The sequence below is a fragment of the Oncorhynchus mykiss genome, chromosome 9, assembly GCF_013265735.2.
Source record: "Oncorhynchus mykiss isolate Arlee chromosome 9, USDA_OmykA_1.1, whole genome shotgun sequence".
In the NCBI taxonomy this organism is placed as follows: Eukaryota; Metazoa; Chordata; class Actinopteri; order Salmoniformes; family Salmonidae; genus Oncorhynchus; species Oncorhynchus mykiss.
In genome coordinates, this window is record NC_048573.1 from 12144951 (window position 1) to 12165506 (window position 20556).

The 20556-nt window shown below is 42.2% G+C and overlaps 1 protein-coding gene across 2 annotated transcripts; it reads right to left on the reverse strand.

The window, feature by feature from the left end:
- Positions 1–2543: 2543 nt before the first annotated feature.
- On the reverse strand, positions 2544–8065 carry LOC110531459 (plasminogen activator inhibitor 1). Of its 2 annotated transcripts, XM_036987352.1 has the most exons (9): positions 7982–8060; positions 7870–7937; positions 5998–6236; positions 5287–5511; positions 4894–5088; positions 4289–4588; positions 3955–4041; positions 3470–3553; positions 2544–3024 (listed from the first exon to the last, which is right to left on the reverse strand). In XM_036987352.1, exons 3-9 carry the CDS (start codon positions 6233–6235, stop codon positions 2978–2980), a joined length of 1176 nt encoding a protein of 391 aa, XP_036843247.1. In that variant the 5' UTR covers position 6236; positions 7870–7937; positions 7982–8060; the 3' UTR covers positions 2544–2977. The 2 variants fall into 2 exon arrangements, with proteins under 2 accessions (XP_036843247.1, XP_021470344.2); XM_021614669.2 differs by having other exon boundaries at positions 7870–8065.
- Between the last annotated feature and the right edge of the window lie 12491 nt (positions 8066–20556).

Genomic DNA, 20556 nt, shown 5'->3' on the forward strand with positions numbered 1-20556 from the left:
GAACCGCCCCCACCACACACATGCACAAAATGAATACCCTTGTCAAACCAAAGGCCTTTGAAAATGGATTTCCTGATCATTTTAATAACTCTATTATTCCCAATCAATGTTTTATGAGGGAAAAATCAAATTTACTGATGAAACTTAGACAATTTCACAGGTAATTATGGAGGTTCAAAATCACATTTCATTTCAAGTCCACCAAGTTAATTAAACAGACTGTTAGGGATATGATACCGCAGAGCGGCAGGATTAGACAGACGTAATTTTAACAATTCATTCTAAAAGCACCCACTAACGACTCAAAATCAATAGCCTGTAAACCTCCACGATCATAGTCTTTCACTAATTGAGATTTCCGAATAGAATGCTTTTTGTTCCTCCAAACAAATCTAAGTATAACAGAATTTACTTTTTAAAATGTTATTAGAATAAATAAAAAGGGACTGACTTGGGTAAATGATTCTAGAAAAACCATCAGTCTTGGACAAAAGAATACAACCCAAAAATGTAGATATTGTCACATCTGCTCCTGCTACACCCTCTGGTGTTCATCCGGTGTCTTCTTGACCTGCAGTTACTCCCCCTGTACACACTCTCTCTCTCCCTCTCCCTCTCTGTGTGATTGTGTGGTTGGAGACAGGTGTGCTGGAGTCAGAGCAGATCCCTACCAGCTGCAACTCGTTCCATAATCAAGACCTCTACAAATACTCAGTCCTGCCGCTTCTACTCTGCCGGATTGTAATCTCTGCTCAGTCAGTTCATGATTCTAGCCATTTATGATTATGCAATATTCTGTTACGCTGCTGTGCCTGTTTCCTTGTCTGACACTGTTTATCCTCTCATTGCAGTTTACTACTCTGTCTTCTGTTCCACATCTCACCACCCAACTACTTTGCTCTTGATTTTACTCACCACCACTACCTTGAACACCCCTCTTGACCTGTTTACCCTCTACTACTCAGCTAACTTCAACCTCAGTCTCCACATCTGGTTTATCTGCAACTCATCTGAGCTTCCCTGAATCTGCACTCCATATCTCTCTGTAACAAACATTTTGGTTCATTCATCCCTGTTTCCTCATCTGAGTCTGCTCTTGGGTTCCCCTGTGTCGCCCCACTTTACAGATATCACGTTGCAGCCACTGACTTAATGAGCCTCTCGTGGAATTAATCCTGTTATTGATGTTCAACAATTCTCCATCTGAAAGGTTTTTGGTGATGACAATACCGAAATATTTAACTTTTTATTAGGTATGGTAGAAATGTTGATGGACTCACAGCAATGAATTGGCATGAGATCACATTTGTTAAGGTTGAGAGTCAACCCAGAGGCCATGGACAATATCTTGATTCTGTCAATAGCCAAGGGAATAACAGCCTGATCCTTTATCTTCTGCAAATTGACTGATATTTATATCTTTACCAAAAAAATGCAGATCCCTTTTAAATGATCAGAATTGTTAAGAAATACGGCTAGTAAATCTGTGGCTTAAATAAAAGAGGGGAGATTGGACAACCCTGTCTAATTCCTCTAGCGCTAGAGAAATGTAGGGATGTGCCATTACTCATAACCACTCAACTGCTTGTATCATTCTACATCATTCCTTATCACTTTACAGAAATTCTCCCCGAACTCAAAAGTAGAGAGTTCGAAATAAAAAGTTGTTTTAAAGTGGCAAAAGTCTTTAAAAAAAACATACGAAGCCATCATCTTCTATGAATTCACTGTAATCTAAAATATTTAAAACCAATTGTACATGGTTATGAATACTCCTTTAAGGCTGATTGAGTTTCACTGATCTTATCATCAAGGCCTTGTTTCAGCTTATTGGCATAGACATGGGCTAGTAATTTGAAGTCAGTTGCCAATAACTTGACTGGTCTCCAATTGTCCAGGTAAAGAGTTCTTTGGTTTGGGTATAATAACTATTAGTCCCTGTCTCAACACGCTAGATCTAGGCCTAGTTCAAGCTATTACGTTAGTAAAACTAACTGTAGACATCAAGTGCTTTCATTTGCGTTCATGAGTAGCCTATATTTTGTAATAAATCTGATTTGTTGTGCATGATGAGTATTCTTGGGAGGATCAGGGGCATGACATGTGGAGTGTCTCTCGCACGAGTTCAGTATGTTCGGGTGGTGTTGCCATGACAAACAAGACAGTTGATGATGTGGTTTCCATGGAAATTGAGTTCTTACGAAATGATGGCCAAAATGTGTTAATTTAGTCAAAGAGAGATTTTTATAGATTTATACACGAGTTAAATTGGCGGTTTCATCAGAGGCTCTACATATTTCAGGCAATATTACATTTAGGCCTGCTCTGTTGCCTACATTTAGTGCAACCACAACATGCAGGCTGCACACAGTTTATGTCACACTGTGGGGCCTATTTTATTGTATTCAGAATCTGAATTAAAACCGATATTTCTGGATCCAACTACTCCAATTAAATAATTGATTTTCTAAGTCACTGTTCATGTTATGGACACAAGAGGTTGACACTAATGCGTAAACATTTTAAATTGTAAGCGTCAACACATTAGTTTTTTTTTTTAAGTTGTCATTTTAATAAATATATAAATACTATAAAAACACAACTTGTTGGAACAAGCAGAGCAATACAGAACAATACAAATACAATTCATACATCTTTTTTCCCCATTCAATCATTTTCCCTTCATATCAATTTCATTTTCAACCATACCAATTGCTCACATTACAATCAAAAAAATATATCCCATAAGAACAAATAACAGATATATAAACTTTCACTTATCAAAAAATATGCATTTTCCCCTTTCGGTAAGGTGGATATGTGTAATTAACTTGTAGTTAATGTCAAGGTCATAGATGTAACTATTCATGGTCGGTTTCAGTAGCAAGTTGATTGACAGGTATTCCTGCCAATGGAATGATAGGAATGTCCATGGTCATTGTGATCGAGTCTGTGTTTCAAGGGTTCCTATTGGTCACTAGTGTTGCTGGGGTTGGTTGACTTGACCCATGAACAAAACAGCACCTGGGATGGGAAAACAAATATATTTTATATTAGAGAAAGAACAAGTTAGGAAGTATGCCAATGTGTCAGAGGGACAAAGATAATTCCAACAAGATCATGCAGTATATGAATTTACTCGAACGTGTATGCACTTGTATAAAGAGGGCACAGCTACTGTAGCTAGACTTATGGTGAGTGGAGACAATGGATAACCAAGGCTAACATATATATATATATTTTTTTTACATAGATGGTGATGTAGCAACAGGAGGCTGGTCGCACCTTAATTGGGCAGGACGGGCTAGTGGTAATGACTGGAGTGGAATCAGCGGAATGGTATCAGATACATCAAACACGTGGTTTGCATGTGTTTTATGCCATTCCATTTGCTCCATTCCAGCCATTATTATGAGCCGTCTTCTCCTTAGCAGCCTCCACTGATGTAGGTATAGTAGGGGAAACTCACCTGTGGACTTGTGATGGATGAGGAAGAGGAAAGGTCTGTTCATTGTGATCTCCTCTACAGCCATACGAGAGAACAGGATGGCAGCTGGAAAGAGGCAAAGACAGGAGAGGAGACGATGCAGTCAAAACGCAACTCAGATACTATCATCAATTCATCTTTACGTGCCTCTCTATGATAGGCAATGCAGTCAAAACACAACTCTCTATTATTTATTATTGTAAAGTTAGCATCAATTGCTTCTGAATTACCATAGCATACATCCATATCACAGGAGGCTGCTGAGGGGAGGATGGCTCATAATCATGGCTGGAATGGACTGAATGGAATGGCATTGTATACCATCGTTGGATACCATTCCATCCATTCTGTTCCAGCCATTACTATGAGCCCGTCCTCCCTAATTAAGGCGCCACCAGCCGCCTGTGATCCATATAATAAATACTGAATTGAGTCTGTCATCAACATGTAGTCTATGGATCCTTTACCTGTGGCAGCTGAAGCCTTGGTTCCCTCCTCGTTCACCTCAATCTTGACTTTCTGCAGAACCTTGGACACACACAGAGGCTGCTCAGCTGAAAGAGAGCGAGAGAAAGAGAGGGAGGGAGGTTATATTATTTTATCTAAAAAGAATAAGAAAACATACAGTATATTTGTTGAACACTGATTATACAGAAGTGGAAGGCTAGTGTGGATATTGGAACGGAGCCCATCCTATTTCATAGGCCCTGAGTCGGGTCATAATAGTGCACTGTGTAGTAAACAGAGTGCCGTTTCAGACACCAAGCGCTAACTGATGAATAGTAATGGTAAGGTACTCACTGGTGATGCGTGTGAAGTCTGCCTTGGCCAGGTTGAACATATCCCCCAACCCCATCTGGATTAGAATAGACTTCAGTTCCACCTCAGAGTCCAGGGTGAACCTGGGCAGGACCAGTTGACGTTTAACGCTCCTCATCTCCTGTCTCCACTGCTGCAGCCGCTGGGTGGTCAGCTCGCTACTGAGGGAGCTCACTGGCGTCTCGGGCTCGAAGGGGGAGACCAGCAGCATGCTCAGGGACTCGCCTTCGTATGGAACCTCGATGACGTCGTAGTCCACGCCGTCGGGGGTCACAAACTCACCTGTAGAGGAGGAGAGGAGAGATGGAGGTTGGAATAGTTTTGTTTTAATTGGTGGAGGTAGCAGTCATGATTGGTTTAAACACTGTAGCTGCTGGCTTGGGGCTGACTTGTAGGAATGACTGTTAAAGAGTACATACCCTAAGAATCTTAACTGTAAAATTATGTCAATGGGAGATGTGAGTTACGCGCACAGATCTCATGTCCTGTGAGTGAGGTCTTCTTAAAGTAACACAAGTGTTTACACACAAAAAGGCTGGATTAAAAGGGAAACTCTAAAGTGTTTACAGTGCCGACGTGCTACCCACCGTATTTGAAGCGGTGTGTGAGCCTCATCATGGGTACGGGCACGGAGCTACCGTTGGCACAGTGGAATAGCCTCTCCTCTGTCATCTTGGGGTCAAAGGGAACCTTCCATAGCCCCTGGAAGTGAAGGGCGTTCAGCAGGACCATACGGGTCTCATCGGTCAGAGCACCGGAAGACAGGAATGACGGGATGGTACCTGGGTGGAAAGAGAAGAGAGAGGTATGGAGGTTTGTTGAGACAGTGGGGTCAGTACTGACACAAATGTTTGATGCCATGGTAAAATTGACTAATGAAGTATATTCCATTCTGTTCTGTTCCATTCCATTCTATCATCATTCTGATGAATACTAAACTATCCTCCACTTTGTGTCATCTGTGTACTACTGTATCTCACCTGCAGTGTGGTCAGAGACCCAGGCGTTGATGATGTCCAGGGCCTGGTCTGGCCTGGAGAAGTCCAGTTGGTGAGGGGAGGCCTGGAAGGCTTTCCCCAGCCCCCTTCTGAAGCCTTTCTCCAGAGCCATCTTTCTCTCCACCATGACGCCGCTGGCCAGCTCCACTCCTTCCTCACTGGAGATGTCTCGCTGGAGAAGACGCTGCTGACGCGCCATCCCTCGCTCTGGAGGAGGACAGAAGGATTGATTGATTAATTGATTTGAATTTCTGGTTAAAGGTACAAAGGCTGGAGAGAGAGAGGAGGAGGAGGTAGAGGAGAGAGGAGAATGAATGAGTCACAATTGCATAGAGAGATGTTGAGATAGTAGGAATGAAATCTAATTTTATTCGTCACATGCTTCATGGACTAACAGTGAAATGCTTACTTACTGGCCCTTCCTAACAATGCAGGGAGAAAGAAAATAGAGAAATAATGGAAAAGTAAAACAATAACAAAACTAGTAATAGATAAATGATAACTGAGCTATATACAAGGGGTACCAGCACCGAGTCGAATGTTGCTCGTCACTAGAGTCTCTTTTTGTTATGAATATGTCAGCCTACGGTTATGTCATCGTCAAGGCCTCATTGTTAAGGTAAAGTCTACCATCTGTATCGCTTTGTAAATGTCCCCTGTGTTATCAGACACACAGCAGCCATTCTCCCTTGCCTTGTAGTGAGAAACCCAATTTGGCATTCAGGGTCTTCAGGGTGTTGCCCCCAGCTCCCAGCTGAGCCATGGCCAGAATGGTGGCCACGCCGTAGGGGGAGAAGGCCAGGTTAGACCCCTTGGAGTTCTGGGCCACCTGGGAGAAGACCTGCATCCCAAAGTCTGTCTGTTTCTCCTGCAGGTTAGAGATGGCGGCTCCGGACAGGCCGAGGAAGAACCCCACGTACAGGCACAGCATCCTGGGGAGACATGGAGGAGAGGGGGAGGAGAAGGTTAGAGGACTCTAACAACATTATATACAGGTAAAGCATTCAAAGGAGAGAGGGAGGAGAGGCGAGAGCTATTAGTGAAATGATAGAGAGATCTAACAATATTGTATAAAGGGAAATTAGGAGAGGAGAGGAGAGGAGAGGAGAGGAGAGGAGAGGAGAGGAGAGGAGAGGAGAGGAGAGGAGAGGAGAGGAGAGGAGAGGAGAGGAGAGGAGAGGAGAGGAGAGGAAGATTAGTGAAATGATCGAAGGATCAAAGAAGAAAGATCAAATTTGAAAATATGTCAGATTCTTAGCTGTACAAGAGTGTTACCCGAGGGGTTACGTATAAAAATGTTAATACCATATGTTTTCTTGAAACACCCAGGTCAGTTTTTGAGTCAGCATAAAATACCTTGCAGTTGGCACACTTTCTGCTGGCTAGCTATTAGAATTCAGAACCCTTTTAAAAAGCATTTCACAGCTCGTTTATAGCTAAATCTGTTTGTAGTTGAGCTAACTTCTCATTCCACCAGACTAGTACAACCAGAGGTATGTTACAACACGTCTGGAGGAAGGATAGTAAATCAGAATAGTTCACATTCAGTCATATTCACGAGGCTAAAACTGGGAGGGACTATACCAGGACTTGTCCAATAAAAAATGTACATTTTACTGTTGGATTGCTATGGTGTGCACTAATTAATATGACCCTGGTTCTCAATGGAAAACCTTGGCACAGAGACACAGTGAACCTGGCATTGGATTCATGTGGGTACAGACAGACATGGGTGAGACAAAACAAGAGACAAGACACAGGTGCCAGCATTGAACATGCGGGTGTGAGACACACAGAGGGGAAGAGAGAGAAGGAGAGAGAGTGAGAGAGAGAAGGGGGGGAGAGAGAGAGTGAGAGAGCGAAAGGGAGCGAGAGAGCGAGGGAGCAAGAGAGAGAGACAGGGAGAGAGAAAGAGAGACAGACAGAATGTGAGCATGTGTGAGAGAGAAAGAGACAGAGGTGTGTTAGAAAGTAGATAGGATGAATTTGAGCTGCTGAGCGCGGGGGGGTTAAGCACCCCAACCCTAAGTAACCCTAACACTCTAACCCATCAAAGACTATGGCTTGTGCAGAACACAGTCAGTACAAGACGTGTTTCTTGCGGTTCCTACACTAGTGTTGTCTACTACTCCTCTACTCAGGCTCCCCCAGTTCAAACGTAATGGTCTGAAGGTTCTGTTTGTCCAACTTGACTCACCTCTCGTCCTGTCAAAAGCCCTTTCACTGTGTGGTGACTGAGCTAGTGACTGGACAACAGACAATAGCTGTGCGCCGGGACTTCTACAGAACAGTCTACTGAAGTATAGGGTTCAAATATTGACTCTTATACCATGGCATTGTTGAATACTCGTTTCTGATTGGCTTGAAGGGAAATAAAACTGTTACAACCTCTGAGATAGTTTATAGACACCCGCGGACAGACAGAAGGTAAATATATAAGTTTCCAGTTTTAGTGATTTGTTACATAATAATAACAACAAATTACATTTCTAAGAAGTTTGCATGAGGGGCATATTCCAAGATGTGATAAAACCTGTTCTAAAGAATAGAATAATCCAAACTCACTCTTAAATTGAAGTTGAAGTGTTGAAAGATGAACTAGTTGAAGATGATCTTGAGAGTTGCTTGAGAGTTGCTTGAGAGTTGCTTGAGAGTTGCTTGAGAGTTGCTTGAGAGTCTCTGCAATAGTAGTGGGTCAGTCTTTTCCCTGCCAGTTAGAAGAGAAGCACCGGTTGAGTGTGAGTGTCTGAGTGAGAGTTCTACTGGTTTTTATAGCGTAGTCGTAGCGACATGCTTCCCCCTAGGCCACTCCCTCTTCCCTCCAGGCCCCGCCCATGTAGACACGCGCCGAGAGGAAGTTATTAGTGACTATGAGGTCATCATCCGTAACTGTCTGGACTGGCCTCACTCCTTAGTGAGGCTGTGGCACACACACATGTGCAAAACAACACACACACACACACAAACACACATTCGTACATAGACACACACTAGTGCACACTCTCTCTCTCTCTCTCTGACACACACACACTCTCTCTCTCTCTCTGACACACACACACTCACTTATGTTCTTTGTCACTCTCTTTATGTTTCTTTTTGCACTCGGAGAAAGAGTGAAGGAGTACGTCCAGTCATGCTGTTGGGAGTGCCCACTGTCTGGCAAAGGCTGCTGGGAAGAAAAAATCCCTACTCACCAACTGGCCGATGTCCAGTTCATGCTTACTAAACCAATGTAACCATTGTTATCTTTAGAAATGCCCTCACTGAGAGCAATGAGGCTCACTATTCATGTTTAAGAGAATTAACGTGTGTACGGCTTAAAATAGTGGTTTTATGAGAGTAGAGGAACTGAGACGGACGGACAGAGAGAGAGAGTTTTTATTGTTTATTTAATTTTTGTATACAAGTTTCCACCAAGGAATCCCACTGAGAAAGGAAGCTCTCTCACTGAAATGTTCTGCTTGTTCCACCTTGTACTGTGTCTACTCATTCATCATCGTCTCTCTCTCTCTCTCTCTCTCTCTCCCTCTCTCTCTCTCTCTCTCTCTCCCTCTCCCCCCTCTCTGTCGCCCTCTCTCTTTCCCTGACAACAACTCTTTCTCTCCCTTTCTCTTTCCCTCTCTCTCTCTCTCTCTCTCTCTCTCCCTGCCAACCCCTCTCTCTCTCCCACTTTCTCTCTCTGCCAACCCCTCTCTCTCTCTCTCTCTCTCTCTCTCTCTTTCTCTCCCTCTCCCCCCCTCTCTGTCGCCCTCTCTCTTTCCCTGACAACAACTCTTTCTCTCCCTTTCTCTTTCCCTCTCTCTTTCCCTCTCTCGCTCTCTCTCTCTCTCTCTCTCTCTCGCTCTCTCTCTCTCTCTCTCTCTCTCTCTCTCTCTCTCTCTCTCTCTCTCTCCCCCTGCGAATTCTTGCTTGGTGAGCGGACCCCAGACCTCACAACCATAAAGGGCAATGGTATCTATAACTGATTCAAGTATTTTTAGCCAGATCCTACTTGGTATGTCAAATTTTATGCTCCTTTTGATGGCATAGAAGGCCCTTCTTGCCTTGTCTCTCTGCTCGTTCACATCTTTGTGGAAGTTACCTGTGGCGCTGATGTTAAGGCCGAGGTATGTATAGTTTTTTGTGTGCTCTAGGGCAACGGTGTCTAGATGGAATTTGTATTTGTGGTCTTGGCAACACCATTATTTCTGTCTTACTGAGACTTACTGTCAGGGCCCAGGTCTGACAGAATCTGTGCAGAAGATCTAGGTGCTGCTGTAGGCCTTCCTTGGTTGAGGACATGAGCACCAGATCATCCACAAACAGTAGACGTTTGACTTCAGATTCTAGTAGGGTGAGGCCGGGTGCTGCAGACTGTTCTAGTGCCCTTGCCAATTCGTTGATAAATGTGTTGAAGAGGGTGGGGCTTAAGCTGCATCCCTGTCTCACCCCACGGCCCTGTGGAAAGAAATGTATGTGTTTTTTGCCAATGTTAAGCGCACATTTGTTATTTGTGTACATGGATTATATAATGTCATATGTACTTTCCATCAATTTGTATAGCAGACCCTCAGGCCAAATTGAGTCAAAAGCTTTTTTGAAATCAACAAAGTATGAGAAGACTTTGATTTTGTTTTGTTTGTCAATTAGGGTGTGCAGGGTTAATACGTGGTCTGTCATACTGTAATTTGGTAGACAGCCAATGTGACATTTGCTCAGTACATTGTTTTCACTGAGGAAATGAACTAGTCTGCTGTTAATGATAATGCAGGTTGCTATTGACGCATATCCCACGATAGTTATTGGGATCAAATTTGTCTTCACTTTTGTGGATTGGGGTGATCAGTCCTTGGTTCCAAATATTGGGGAAGATGCCAGAGCCAAGGATGATGCTAAATAGCTTAAGTACAGCCAATTGGAATTTGTGGTCTGTATATTTTATAATTTCATTGAGGATGAAGCGGCAGGTAGGTAGTGGGAGGTAGCTACCAGGGTGGCAGGTAGCCTAATGGTTAGAGCATTAGACAAGTAACCGAAAGGTTGCAAGATCGAATCCCCAAGCTGACAAGGTACACATCTGTTGTTCTACCCCTGAACAAAGCACTGTTCCTAGGCTGTCATTGAAAATAAGATTTTGTTCTTAACTGACTTGCCTAGTTAAATAAAATACAAAGGATACAATCAACACCACAGTCTTTTTTGGGTTGGAGGGTTTGTATTTTGTCCTGTAGTTTATTCAATGTAATTGGAGAATCCAGTGGGTTCTGGTAGTCTTTAATATTTGAATCTAAGATGTGTATTTGATCATGTTTTAGCTGTTTGTTACAGGGCCAAAAAGATTGAAAAATCAGAGGGGGAGTGTTTTCCATGGAACCAACTAGTTTTCCCATCTGCAGTCTCTCTCTCTCTCCCTACCAACCCCCTCTCTCTCCCTACCAACCCCCCTCTCTCTCTCTCTATCCCTACCAACCCCTCTCTCACTCTCTTTCTCCATAACACCCCCCCTCTCCCTCTCTATCACCCTGCCAACCCCCTTCTCTCTCTCCTTCTCTCTCTCCCACAAGCCCCTCTCTCTCCCTATCTCTTTCCCCTCACTCTCCCTACCTACCCCCCCCTCTCTCTCTCTCTCCCACAAACCCCTGTCTCTCCCTATTGCTTTCCCTCTCACTCTCCCTGCCTACCACTCTCTCTCTCCCTATCTCTCTCTTCCTCTCTCTCTCTCTCCCTTTCTCTCCCTGCCAACCCCTCTCTCTCTCCCTCTCTCTATCCCACCAACTCTATCTCCCCCTCTCTCTCTCCCTGCCAACCCCCCCTCTCTCTCTCTCTCATTCTCTCTCTCCTACCAACCCTTCTCTCTCTCTCCCACCAACCTCTCTCTCTCTCTCCCTCTCTCTCGCCCACCAACCTTTCTCTCTCTTCCTCTCCCACCAACCTCTCCCTTTCTCCCTTTCTCTCTCCCATCAACCTCTCTCTCTCTCTCCCTCTCTCCCACCAACCTCTCTCTCTCTTTCCCACCAACCACTCTCCCTCTCTCTCTCTTGCTCTCTCTCTCCCACCAACCTCTCTCTCTCTCCCACCAACCGCTCTCCCTCTCCCTCTCTCTCTCTCCCACCAACCTCTCTCTCTCTCTCTCTCCCACCAACCGCTCTCCCTCTCCCTCTCTCTCTCTCCCACCAACTCCTCTCTCTCCATTGTTGAGGGATGACACACACAGATCTGACACATCAGAATTCCAAATTTGGTTCTGTAGCTGCCAGCATTCCATGACCCCATACTCACAAAGTGTCTGCACGTTCACAGATGTGTGTGTTTGTGAGAAACAAACAGACAAACAGACAGTCAGACAGACAGACAGACAGACAAACACAACAGTGGAAGTGAGGTGACCATTTTCTAAATATCTCCCTGGTCTGGTATGAGGTCATTGTCACAGGGACTGTGGACAGAAAGCGAAGGGGACAATCCTGTTTGTTTGTTTGTTTGTGTGCGTGTGTGTGTGTGTGTGTGTGTGTGTGTGTGTGTGTGTGTGTGTGTGTGTGTGTGTGTGTGTGTGTGTGTGTGTGTGTGTGTGTGTGTGTGTGTGTGTGTGTGTGTGTGTGTGTGTGTGTGTGTGTGTGCGTGTGTGTGTGTGTGTGTATGCTTTGACATTTTGGACTGTACATAAGCATTTCGCTACACTCACAATAACATCTGCTAACCATGTGTATGTGACCAATGAAATCTGATTTGATTTGACATTTTCCAGTTCTGCAACAGGTATGTGTGTTTAAAACGTGTGAAAAGTGAAATGAACCGCCACTTCACCAGAAGCCCTAAGGCCAAAACACAACTAAAGGAAAACTTGTTCGGGTCAAGTTTGATTCCGGAATGCTGGACGATCTCACAGAATTCTAGTTCCTTTCCACTCTCCTTCAAAAATGGTACTGTAACTGTAACGGTCTCCACAGCAACTGGGAAGAAGGGGGTTGGGGTGAGCTTGAGGCAACACACTTGTGATGCCAAAGAAGACATTGTAGTAATTTTGACTCTACGATGTCATAGACTGTTAAGATTTTATTGTTGCTTTTTAAACAAGAAGTGTCATTGTTGTTGCTGTTGTTGCGTGTTCCCATGTGTTCATGCGCTTTACTGCCTGGTTACACACAACATGTTGAGAGTGTGTTGTAGATGTAAACACAACTGGTTTTCCCATCAAACAAATGAACTTCCAGTGTAGGGAAATTACACACAAACACAAATAAAACACAGCTCACAGCATTGTCCTAACATCATAGTCATCATTATTTATTTTTGTAGGACACTTAAAAATTGAATCTCTGTCATTGTCATATTTGTTTGTATAATGAGACTAAAAATACCACTTGTCTCAAACAGACATGCTGTCACCATCGAACCCACCACCCACCCACCCACACACACCCCTCGCCCCCCTTCATTTGGTACATTCCTTATTAGGTTGTCAATGGAAATCTGGTTTGACGGCCCACTCCATTTCCTTTGAAGAGGGATGAGATGAGCATGGGAATGGGAACTCACTCTGGAACATTGGTAGTCACGCACTGTTCTGTTACTACGGGCAACAGACCAGGGGTTCTCTGTAAAAGGAATTAGGCCTAACCCAAAACACATTTTGGATGAAAGACAAATAGCTTTTATGCAACATATAAACTCCCCTTTCTGAACCACTTTCCCCCCAAAATTTGTTGAACATTTGTTTCAATTCTACTTAGGTTAATCAGGCCTGAAGGTAAACCAAAAAGATGCGGTTTTAAGGAACCGTTTTAGGCCTACCGATTGAGCAATTGGGAAAGAGATGAAAGATAAACTGTCATATATTTGAAATATGTATTGAGAAATCATCAGTGAAATTTTGGGTGTTTCTACAATTCCACAGGGAAAGAGGAACCGGTAAGCTTCTGCGGTTTTAGGGAACAGTTTTAGGCCTACTCATGGAGCGATGTAGAAAGAGAGAAACATATGATATACACTGCATTGAGAAATCATTAGCGTCAGTACAACTGCACTCATGCAGTTTGACAAGATACATTGTTTGATCATCATATGATCATCACAGTCACACACATTTGTCACGCACATTTCATCACACATTCTTGGGCAGCCTTATCTGCAGTGGCTCATATTCGGTTCACTGGAACATTTTGGGGTGTAATTTTACATGATGGGGGTCTAATATAAATCAGGAGTGATCACAATCCATCTGTTATCACTATCAAACTCCACGTGAAATCAGTAGAGCTGGGCGATACGGACTAAATTGCCTGAATTGATGCTATAACGATAAATAGAATGATAAGTTTACAACATTGTGTATAATATTAATTTGCTTATTATGCTTTAAACTCCTACTACTATTTTGATAGTGGTAGCCATCAATTGTCCCATTAACAATCTTCCATATTAGCAAACTTCTTTCATTTCAAACTTCTCATTTCTCTAGTATAGACTACTTATCGTAATGAAAGATATCGGCAAAATGCCGGCAATAACTCGGTATGGTCGTTGTCGATCATTTTCAGTTTATCTTCCAAGCTCTAACATACAGTGCAACTCATAGACAGATAAACTGCTACATTAAAACTTAGCTCTCTCACTTTCACAGAAAAATGTATTCAACATGTGTTTAATTTCTACTGCATGATGTGTAGATACACACGACTGATATACTACCTACCATTTAGCAGACACTTTTATCCAGAATGACGTACAGTCATACATTTGAAGTACGGGTGGTCATGGGAATCAAACCTATTATCACGACCGTGCACCAAACATGCTCTACCAACTGAGCTATAGAGGTCAGCTCTAGACGGGATATTTTCGGCCCTGAGTCAGCTGGCCTGCAAATACTGCAATTATTTGTCGTCTCTATAAAATGATATATGTGCGCTGTGTATTACAACTCATAGACATCTGGTATGAATGTTTGAGTAGAGAATAAAATCTTGTTAAAGTCAGGTAGCCTAGCGGTTAAGGGTGTTGGGCCAGTAACCGAAAGGTTACTGGTTTGAATCCCGAGCCGACTAGGTGAAAAATCTGTCAATGTGCCCTTGAGCAAGGCACTTAACCCTAATTTCTCTGGATAAATCCTATTCTTAATGTAATCTCATAAAGCATGTTATTCTTAATGTAATCTAATAAGGCATGTTATTCTTAATGTAATCTCATAAGGCATGTTATTCTTAATGTAATCTCATAAGGCATGTTAATCTTAATGTAATCTCATAAGGCATGTTATTCTTAATGTAATCTAATAAGGCATGTTATTCTTAATGTAATCTCATAAGGCATGTTATTCTTAATGTAATCTCATAAGGCATGTTATTCTTAATGTAATCTAATAAGGCATGTTATTCTTAATGTAATCTCATAAGGCATGTTATTCTTAATGTAATCTAATAAGGCATGTTATTCTTAATGTAATCTCATAAGGCATGTTATTCTTAATGTAATCTAATAAGGCATGTTATTCTTAATGTAATCTCATAAGGCATGTTATTCTTAATGTAATCTAATAAGGCATGTTATTCTTAATGTAATCTCATTAAAGCATGTTATTCTTAATGTAATCTCATAAGGCATGTTATTCTTAATGTAATCTAATAAGGCATGTTATTCTTAACGTAATCTAATAAGGCATGTTATTCTTAATGTAATCTCATAAGGCATATTATTCTTAATGTAATCTCATAAGGCATGTTATTCTTAATGTAATCTAATAAGGCATGTTATTCTTAATGTAATCTAATAAGGCATGTTATTCTTAATGTAATCTAATAAGGCATGTTATTCTTAATGTAATCTAATAAGGCATGTTATTCTTAATGTAATCTAATAAGTCATGTTATTCTTAATGTAATCTCATAAGGCATGTTATTCTTAATGTAATCTAATAAGGCATGTTATTCTTAATGTAATCTCATAAGGCATGTTATTCTTAATGTAATCTCATAAGGCATGTTATTCTTAATGTAATCTCATAAGGCATGTTATTCTTAATGTAATCTAATAAGTCATGTTATTCTTAATGTAATCTCATAAGGCATGTTATTCTTAATGTAATCTAATAAGGCATGTTATTCTTAATGTAATCTAATAAGGCATGTTATTCTTAATGTAATCTAATAAGGCATGTTATTCTTAATGTAATCTCATAAGGCATGTTATTCTTAATGTAATCTCATAAGGCATGTTATTCTTAATGTAATCTAATAAAACATGTTATTCTTAATGTAATCTCATAAGGCATGTTATTCTTAATGTAATCTAATAAGGCATGTTATTCTTAATGTAATCTAATAAGGCATGTTATTCTTAATGTAATCTAATAAGGCATGTTATTCTTAATGTAATCTAATAAGGCATGTTATTCTTAATGTAATCTCATAAGGCATGTTATTCTTAATGTAATCTCATAAGGCATGTTATTCTTAATGTAATCTCATAAGGCATGTTATTCTTAATGTAATCTCATAAGGCATGTTATTCTTAATGTAATCTCATAAGGCATGTTATTCTTAATGTAATCTAATAAGGCATGTTATTCTTAATGTAATCTCATAAGGCATGTTATTCTTAATGTAATCTCATAAGGCATGTTATTCTTAATGTAATCTAATAAGGCATGTTATTCTTAATGTAATCTCATAAGGCATGTTATTCTTAATGTAATCTAATAAGGCATGTTATTCTTAATGTAATCTAATAAGGCATGTTATTCCTAAAATTCTATTTGTTATCATCAAACTCCATACATAGGCCGTTCAAATCAAATCAAATGTTATTGGTCACAGACACATGGTCAGCAGATGTTATTGGTCACAGACACATGGTTAGCAGATGTTAATGCAAGTGTAGCGAAATGCTTGTGCTTCTAGTTCCAACAGTGCAGTAATATCTAACAAGTAATCTAACAATTTCACAACAACTACCTTATACACACAAATGTAAAAGGATGAATAAGAGTATGTACATATAAATATGTGGATGAGTGATGGCCGTGCAGCATAGGTAAGATGCAGTAAATGGTATAGAGTATAGTATATACATATGAGATGAGTAATGTAGGGTATGTAAACATTATTAAAGTGGCATAGTTTAGGTGACTAGTGATACATTTATTATGTCCATTTATTTAAGTGGATAGAAATTTGAGTCTATATGATGGCAGTAGCCTCTATGTTAATGATGGCTGTTTAACAGTCTGATGGCCTTGAGATAGAAGCTGTTTTTCAGTCTCTCGGTCCCAGCTTTGATGCACCTGTACTGACCTCGCCTTCTGGATGATAGCGCGGTGAACAAGCAGTGGCTCGGTGGTTGTTGTCCTTGATTATCTTTTTGGCCTTCCTGTGACATTGGGTAGTGTGGGTGTCCTGGAGGGCAGGTAGTTTGCCCCCGGTAATGAGTTGTGCAGTTGCTGTACCAGGCGGTGATACAGCCCGACAGGATGCTCTCGATTGTGCATCTGTAAAAGTTTGTGAGTGTTTTAGGTGACAAGCCAAATTTCTTCAGCCTGCTGAGGTTGAAGAGGCGCTGTTGCACCTTCTTCACCACGCTGTCAGTGTGGGTGGAACATTTTAGCTTGTCCGTGATGTGTACGCAGAGGAACTTAAAACTTTCTACCTTCTCCCCTATTGTCCCGTCGATGTGGATAGGGCAGTGCTCCCTCTGCTGTTTCCTGAAGTCCACAATCATCTCCTTTGTTTTGTTGACGTTGAATGAGAGGTTATTTTCCTGACACCACACTCCGAGGGCCCTCTCCTCCTCCCTGTAGGCCTTCTCGTCTTTGTTGGTAATCAAGCCTACTACTGTTGTGTCGTCTTCAAACTTGATGATTGAGTTGGAAGCGTGCTTGGCCATGCAGTCATGGGTGAACAAGGAGTACAGGAGAGAGCTTAGAACGCACACTTGTGGGGCCCCAGTGTTGAGGATCAGCGGGGTGGAGATGTTGTTTCCTACCTTCACCAGCTGGGTGCGGCCCGTCAGAAAGTCCAGGACCCAGTTGCACAGGGCGGGGTCGAGACCCAGGGTCTCGAGCTTAATGACGAGTTTGGAGGGTACTATGGTGTTGAATGCTGAGCTGTAGTCAATGAACAGCATTCTTACATAGGTATTCCTCTTGTACAGATGGGATAGGGCAGTGTGCAGTGTGATGGAGATTGCATTGTCTTTGTATCCACTGGGGCGGTAAGCAAATGGAGGTGGACCTAGGGTGACAAGTAAGGTAGAGGTGATGTGATCCTTGACTAGTCTCTCAAAGCACTTCATGATGAGAGAAGTGAGTGCTACTAGGCGATAATCATTTAGTTCAGTTACTTCTGCTTTCTTGGGAACAGGAACAATGGTGGCCATCTTGAAGCATGTGGGGACAGCAGACTGGGAATGGGGAGAGATTTAATATGTCCTTAAACACTCCAGCCAGCTGGTCTGCGCATGCTCTGAGGACGTGGATAGGGATGCAGTCTGGGCCAGCAGCCTTGCGAATGTTAACACGTTTTAATGTTTATACCATGTGTGTGTGAGGGATACTATTCCTATTAACTTCTATGCTCAACCTCTTCCAATCAGCCCACTTCACCGTACTACTACAATGGAACTGCCAGGCCAGGATTCAAACTGGACCGTGGAAGACACTTTTTGTAGTGCCGTTGACATGTATAGATAATTTCCTATCGAGCAAACACCTGCAGTGTTTACATTGAATGCGATCTCCGTGACGACGCTAACATTGGCCATAAATGGTGCAGAGACGAAAAGGGTCGAATGGATTGAATCTAGGCCTTAATGCATTTCAATACATCAGCTCCTGAACCTTTACAGTGTCTCTCGAATAAGAAAATAAATAATGATAAATAAAGATAAATAAAGTTGGCAGTGGTATGTGAAAACAACATTGACTCAAGACTGTGGAGAAGAGCTAAGGCCATTTCCCTTCAGCATACTCTGAAGGGAAATGACAACACGGGATGTTTTTCTTCTTCTTCTCATCTTCCTGCTGTTATGATCCGTGTTTCAGTAGTTGACCTGTTCAAACTGTTTTCTGAATGTAGTGTTATATTGCGTTTGTGTTACTCTTGTCTGTAACTGTTCTGTACTGGGTCATGTGGTTGATGTTTTGTGTGGACCCCAGGAGCAGTAGCTGCTGCAGGATGAACAGCTTAATAAATAAACCAAATTAAACTGAACATACTTTACAGCCAAGGTATGAGAAAACCACAACCACACAATGACTCAACACTCTATACAATAGTTCATCCAAATATAGACTAAAATAGACTACTGGTTCCTATTTCCTTCTCGGTGCTTATTTAGGCTAGTTGTCAAGATAACACATACACACTTAAAGTATTTTGCAATGTAACCAAGAGGACAGCTGGATACTATTATTATTATTGTGGTCGTGATAGCAAACAAATAGACAACTGTGAAAAAGAGGAGAAGAATGGAAAGATTGTGGGCGAAAGGTCATAGGTCGTGGGACCAGATGGTCTGGGAGAATGAGGGATGGAGGATGGAGGATGTGATGTGTGAGGGAGGAATAACTGGATGAGGGAAGGAGGGCAGGTAACATTAAAAGGGTGATGACAGAGGGCTGAGAGGGGAACACATGGTGAGTAGGTGGAAAAGGGATTCCCTGGAAGAGAGGCCAGCCCAGCCAGACATGCAGACCTCTGACTCCCACTCAGCCTTCGTATTTGGCATTGAGTAAACAATGAGACGTTTTCCACCAGCAGTGAAGACATACCCAAACAGGCCAAAGGGCTTTTTACATTACTGAGCATAACCAAGCTGTTCTTAGCTGGCCTCGTTACGCGCCCATCGCAGTTAGGATGGTGCAGTATATCATCGTTGTGTTTATTCAGTCCACTAATAATGTTCTGGGGACTGGGGACTCCCTCACGGAGAGATCTGCTGAACCACATCTTCCTCATCTCTTACTGGTTGAGTAATACAGTAGATTAAGTTTTCCTTCCGCAGCGATGTGACCGAAGGTTGCAGTAGTACTAGACAGTAATATAATTGTGTTCACACACAATATCCTATGAATCGAAATGACAAAGAATGACCAACTGAGAGTGTTACTGAGCAGTATGTTAAAAATGAGAGTGATCTGTTCTAATATATGTTAAAGGTCATGGCGGGGGGGGGGAAAAGGTCAACTTGCTACGATGATCTGACCTCGCTACGTTAATTCTGCTTTTGAATGATGACCCTTTAATAACCCTTTAATGTAAAGTTCAAGGTTTTTCTGACGTTGTTATTTCTTTTTTGACGCATGTCTTGTCAGATAATGGCAGTTGGTTGCCCAACGAACAGTACTCAACAACAGGAAGTGAATAAGAAGGTGAAACAGTCAAGGGGGAAAACAACATTTCCTGAACACATCCCAGAGTGAGAATAGATATGATAAGTAATATCCTTTGACATTATTACTCGCACGCACGCACGCACGCACGCACGCACGCACACACACACACACACACACACACACACACACACACACACACACACACACACACACACACACACACACACACACACACACACACAATCACACACACACACACACACACACACAATCACACACACACACACACACACACACACACACACACACACACACAATCACACACACACACACACACACACACACACACACACACACACACACACACACACACACACACACACACACACACACACACACACAATCACACACACACACACACACACACACACACACACACACACACACACACACACACACACACACACACACACACACAATAACTAGAAATTTGTGGAATTCTACAGGAGGGTCAACAAAGCATGAATGGTCATGCAGACACCATTGTCCGTTGGAGATTTCAAGCAAAGATGTCTCAGAACTACTGGAAGGGAACATGTTTTTCTAATCAATGGCTGAGACCCAAATGGGACTCTATTCCCTATATAGTGCTCTACTTTTGACCAAGCCGCTGTGTAGGGTATAGAGTGCCATTTGGGACTCAGCCAATGGTGATACAAAGAAGAGGAGGGAAGACATTGTTTTGATGCTGATAATTGTGGACTGCGGACAGAGTCTAACGCCTGAAGAATTCAGCGAGACAACGCACTCACTCTCAAAGAAAGTTCCAGACCAATGACTGGAATAATTTCTAAATGGTTGACGCCGTGCAATTAGCTCAATCATGGAGAAATACTAGGGCCCAGAGTTTCTTCTGAGCACATGACCAGACCAGGAAAACTCCAGGC

Coding starts and splice junctions, on each gene's coding strand:
- LOC110531459 (XM_021614669.2), bottom strand. CDS start 6,235: ATGCTGTGCCTGTACGTGGGGTTCTTCCTCGGCCTGTCCGGAGCCGCC. Junction 5,512..5,997: donor ATTGGGTTTCTCACTACAAG/GCAAGGGAGAAT, acceptor GTCCTCCTCCAG/AGCGAGGGATGGCGCGTCAG. Junction 3,554..3,954: donor CAAGGCTTCAGCTGCCACAG/GTAAAGGATCCA, acceptor GCCTCTTTCCAG/CTGCCATCCTGTTCTCTCGT.